The 4,937-nt window shown below is 47.1% G+C and overlaps 1 protein-coding gene across 1 annotated transcript; it reads left to right on the top strand.

The window, feature by feature from the left end:
• Positions 1 to 252: 252 nt before the first annotated feature.
• Positions 253 to 2,580, top strand: LOC101786522 (transcription factor MYB4). The gene is made up of 3 exons (XM_004976173.4): positions 253 to 544; positions 653 to 782; positions 1,353 to 2,580. Exons 1-3 carry the CDS (start codon positions 412 to 414, stop codon positions 1,912 to 1,914), a joined length of 825 nt encoding a protein of 274 aa, XP_004976230.1. The 5' UTR covers positions 253 to 411; the 3' UTR covers positions 1,915 to 2,580.
• Positions 2,581 to 4,937: the final 2,357 nt, after the last annotated feature.

The raw sequence follows: 4,937 nt of genomic DNA, 5'->3' as shown, positions 1-4,937 counted from the left end.
AAAAAATAACCTACTTGCAGGCTTATGGACAAACCCATTTACATTTCTAGTACTAGCAGTTAAGAAATCCAAAAGAGAAAAAAAACCACAAACGAAACGAAAATTATGGACCCCACTTGGCCCGCTCAAGGGAACCACTTTCCGCGAAACCTCCGTGGCCTGGTTGCATTCCGCACGTGCCCGGAGCGCTACGGCACCGAGCATAAATACCCGGACACCCTCGCGACTCCACCCTTGCTCTCCATCACGACCAGGACGACAGTGCTCCCGTCCCCAAAGACAAACACAAGGCAGCAAGCGCACACGCCCGCCCCCCCACCCCCCACCCCAAACACACACACACACACACACCCCTCGACCAGACAAACAAATCAAGCACAGGCAACAGAGACAAGGGAGAAGGAGATCGCAATGGGGAGGGCTCCGTGCTGCGAGAAGATGGGCCTCAAGAAGGGGCCGTGGACGCCGGAGGAGGACAAGGTCCTCGTCGCCCACATCCAGCGCTTCGGCCACGGCAACTGGCGCGCCCTGCCCAAGCAAGCCGGTGAGCCACCTGCCTCTGCCTGCTTCTCCGGCTGGCTAGCTAGCTAGCTCCGGCCGCCGCGTGCCTCGCCGGCCGACCGCAGAGTGCTAACGAGATGTGATATTGCAGGGCTGCTCCGGTGCGGCAAGAGCTGCCGGCTCCGGTGGATCAACTACCTGCGCCCGGACATCAAGCGCGGCAACTTCAGCAAGGAGGAGGAGGACGCCATCATCCGCCTCCATGAGCAGCTCGGCAACAGGTACTGCTTCTGCTCACTCACCAATTCTGTCTGCCTCCTTTTTTCCCCCTTCCTCATCATATTCTTTCCATTTCTCGCATTGCTCTGTTTTTTCTAGTTTTTGCTAAATTGGAGGAGCAATGATTGTTGCTTCCAGCAAAAAGAGGAGGAAAAAAAAAGATTATTCTTCGTCTTCCTCTTGCTGCCGTGGGGCATGATGACAATACAATACATTATCGTCAGGGGCCACTCCTCGAGGCCGACGAGAAAGAAAATCCAAGTGTGCTAGCCACTTGGTCACTAGTTAATTTCGCGTCACTGATGATGCGCGAGATCTGCCGGAGCCATCTCCTTTGGCCGTTCTCGTCGGCGACCAACAGTGTAGCCGCCTGCAGCATAGATTTCAGCGCAGTAAAAAAAACATGCACTTTGGTTTTAAACAACGGCGTGCGATTCCCGTAGTGGGGAATCAAATCACGCACGCAGCAGATTGATAGATAGCGTAGAGCATGTCATCTCGTGGATTAATCAAATCATTTTCGTCAAAGCAAAGCGGCGCGCTGATGAGCTCTGGATTGTTTTTGGTCACAGGTGGTCCGCGATCGCCGCCAGGCTGCCGGGGAGGACGGACAACGAGATCAAGAACGTCTGGCACACGCACCTCAAGAAGCGGCTCGAGCCCACCAAGCAGGAGGAGGCGCAGCGCGAGGCGCCGGCGGCGGGGGGCGGCGGCAAGAAGCGCAGGCCCGCGGCGCCGGCGAAGCGCAGCGGCGCGAGGAGGGCGGCGACCGATGCCGCCACGGAGGCCGCCGCCGCCGCCGCGCCGGTGTCGTCTCCCGAACGGTCCGCGTCGTCGTCGGTGACCGAGTCGTCCGTGACGGAGCAGGGCAACACCGGGAGCTCGTCTGGGTTCCCCAAGGAGGAGAGCTTCACCTCGTCCCCGCCGGACGCCGAGGAGTTCCAGTTCGACGAGAGCTTCTGGTCGGAGACGCTGTCGATGCCGCTGGAGAGCTTCGACGTCCCCATGGAGCCCGTCGACGCGTTCGGCGCCGCGGCCACTTCGTCGGCGGTTGGCGCCGCCGACGACATGGACTACTGGCTCAGAGTGTTCATGGAGTCCGGCGACGTGCACCAAGAATTGCCGCAGATTTAGAGCGCGAGAGACTTTTCAGTTCCTTGGCTAATTGATTCATCGTTCTTTTTTCTCTCTCGATTTGTCATCTTGCATCGGAGGGGACGTATCTAACAAAGAAGAGAAGAGTGTCCACGACGAAATTAGGCAGCAAGAACGCGATTTGCCATATGCAACTTCAATCGATCTTGTTTACCTTCTTGTACATAAAGACGATCAAGAAGATACCGGTGATCGAAACCAATGCGTTCTCATGAAAAGGATTCTTTTGCACGATGTGCAGATTTCCATCTACATTAGAAATCACCGGAAATGCCTCACCAAATTGGTTGATTCAGTTCACCTTGTGTATGCTATTCGTGTTCAGTTATGAGCTAACATCATGCCAATGCTGAACTCTTGTGTACGGCTCATGTCCTGCGATCTGTTCTTCTCCAGTGCACGCTTTTGTCGCGGCTGAGGTGAAATGGTAACTGCTTTCAAGGAAAAGTCTGAAACACATGTGTTCAGAGACCGGGGCAAACTAAAGGAGCATTTCTTTTGTGCGGTTTACAGATAAACAATGGCAAGGACAGATCTGGCTGTCTCCTGATTGATTCTGCATCACCTTTGTTTGATCTGGAAAAGTAAACGAAGAACATGTGCGGTGCTGATTCACAAATACATATTGGCGCTGCTATTTTTCTATTCCAACCTGTGCCTTTCATGTTTGAGCTATGTCAACAGTCTCCAATTGTACAAGCAGGTCTGATGTTAAGCGAGGGTTCAGATACTGTACTGTCCAGGATAACCTTTTGAGCTGTTCTAGATGAGTGGAATACACTGCTAATTATCGCCGACAGCTTGATGAGCATCGCAACAGTGGGGGGCCCTTAATGATCTGGATCGTATACGCTGTATGGATTCATCAGTTTTTAATGAATATACAATGCATATTTTTAGTAAGGATTGCTCATTGGTCCAAAACAAGATGTGAACGCTTCCACATTGTATTCTAGCTAGTCAAGTCAAAGGAGTTGCCCGAGTAGACAAGTAGAGTGTAGGACATGGAATTTATCCTTTGGATTGAAGGTTTGAAAAGGCATTTACTGAATACAGGGTGTAGGGCATAAAGAACTAGATCCATATCTAGAATGACGAAAATCGTGTGCAGAAAACATATCAGTTGGTGCAGACATAAACATGGCGTACTGCTGACGTAAAAATGTTCAAAAGGGTAACCCCTGTATACTAATTCCATCTTGCAAAATTTCTAGTAGCTGACAGCCTGACATAGTAATCAGCTTACAGTTACAGACAAGTAGTGCACAAAATTGAAAGAGAGAATAGTTCAAGATGTATTGGAGTTCTCATCAGTTTACAGGTTACTCCGTATAAGAAGAACCAAACTTGAAAAATGGCACGTGCACCAGCGATAAACAAAACAAACTCGTGGTAGCTGCTGTACTGCTAAGTTTCGCTGGCGTAGTTTTGCCGCCACTGCTGCAGACTTATCAGCTGAAAAAATAAAAACCTTTTACTGATACCTTTGCAAAACTACTTCGGTAACTTGACTTCATCATAAATAAAAAAATTAGCAGTATTCCAATCAGGTTTTAGACAAGCTAAATCAACAAGCATAATAACTGATGGACTTTTTTCCCTTTGATCTACTGGTCTGCAATGCTGTTTATTCCCCCTCATGGTAAAAAGGAAAAAAAAACACCAGCATAGATCTGCATGCTTTTCTTGTTGCCTTACTCTCGGATACTACATTCAAATAAAATAAAAAAGGCAATGTAGGAATCACCAATGGTCCATGCTAGAAAAAGCTAGCATCGAGTACCATCTCTAATTATTGGTCTAAGCAACATCTGAGATTCAAAACTGGCTACGGAATATGAATAGATCATGTTAACTGCTAGAGTACTTCACAATATTGCACCATAGTTAAAAGCCTAAAACTATAGCTATCACAGTAGGTTCAGGTTAAATTCCATTTTCCGATGCTAGTGGAGGAGGTGGCTGCTGTTAGCTCAATGATATGCTTCTAAAGGTTTGTCCTTTATGTGTTCGTTCAAATTATACTCTTCTTAATAGCAGTACCAGATCAAAAAGGCGCAGAAAAGCTTAGACTTTCTTCAGCCATGTGAACAAGTGATCTTGCACTCACTTACGCATCATATGTCATGTACAATATACCAATATTTCAGAAAAATGCATTCAGAGAATAGTTGTGATGATTTAACTACAATATCTCGAAGTAGAACTCAAAAGTAGAGATGCACAAATTTCTACCTTGATTAGACCAACTCCACCTACAATTGGAGGAATATATGTAATCTGGGAGAGTAAATGTAGACATATGTCGCTGTTACTTATTACAGGCAGTAAAAACTAAAAAAATAGGTTAACGAGGGATAGCCGATAGCAACAGTGGCCTAATCATGCATTCACCCAAACAAAGAAAATGCATGGAAGCTGAAGAAAAAGGAAACCGAAAACGTTTTACGGCGATAGTTGGAGTCAGCTTCAAGCCTCCGATACATCACTAAGGTCAGTGCCATCCCCCAGGAGAGTATAGTGAGGTTACAGCACTACATCTAACATGTGTATGCATAATTGGTGAGGAAGTCCAAAATGATGAAATGATTGTGCCACTAACACCCTACCAGCAAAACACATGTGATCCCAATGCAAGCAGCCTCTGCTTTTTCAGAATATATATAAGACTAGTGACCCTTTAGGTTCCTTTTTGGTTTGTAAATTTTGAGACGTGCGCTGGTTAATTTGTCGGTTTCTCCAATATTGTTTTTAATCGATAGGACCTTTGCCTTTAGCGTTACATAAGACGAACCTTGCTGAAGTCATGATGGTGTACGCTAACCTTTCTGAAAAAGTCTACTTCTTTGCAAATGACACCTGAATAAGATATCAAGTATGATTGTACTGGTAATCCTGTAGTTGATGTTAATCAGGGAACCGCGCAACAGTTTTATTTGTGTAGTACATTTTGTTTGGTTTGTTTCTGGTAATTGATTGGAAGCAAGTGCGATGCCTGGTGC

The sequence above is a fragment of the Setaria italica genome, chromosome VII (assembly GCF_000263155.2).
Source record: "Setaria italica strain Yugu1 chromosome VII, Setaria_italica_v2.0, whole genome shotgun sequence".
Classification (NCBI taxonomy): domain Eukaryota; kingdom Viridiplantae; phylum Streptophyta; class Magnoliopsida; order Poales; family Poaceae; genus Setaria; species Setaria italica.
Note: the sequence above shows the minus strand (reverse complement) of the source record. Positions and strands in the feature narration are given on the sequence as shown.

Coding starts and splice junctions, on each gene's coding strand:
- LOC101786522 (XM_004976173.4), top strand. CDS start 412: ATGGGGAGGGCTCCGTGCTGCGAGAAGATGGGCCTCAAGAAGGGGCCG. Junction 545..652: donor CGCCCTGCCCAAGCAAGCCG/GTGAGCCACCTG, acceptor GTGATATTGCAG/GGCTGCTCCGGTGCGGCAAG. Junction 783..1,352: donor CATGAGCAGCTCGGCAACAG/GTACTGCTTCTG, acceptor TTTTGGTCACAG/GTGGTCCGCGATCGCCGCCA.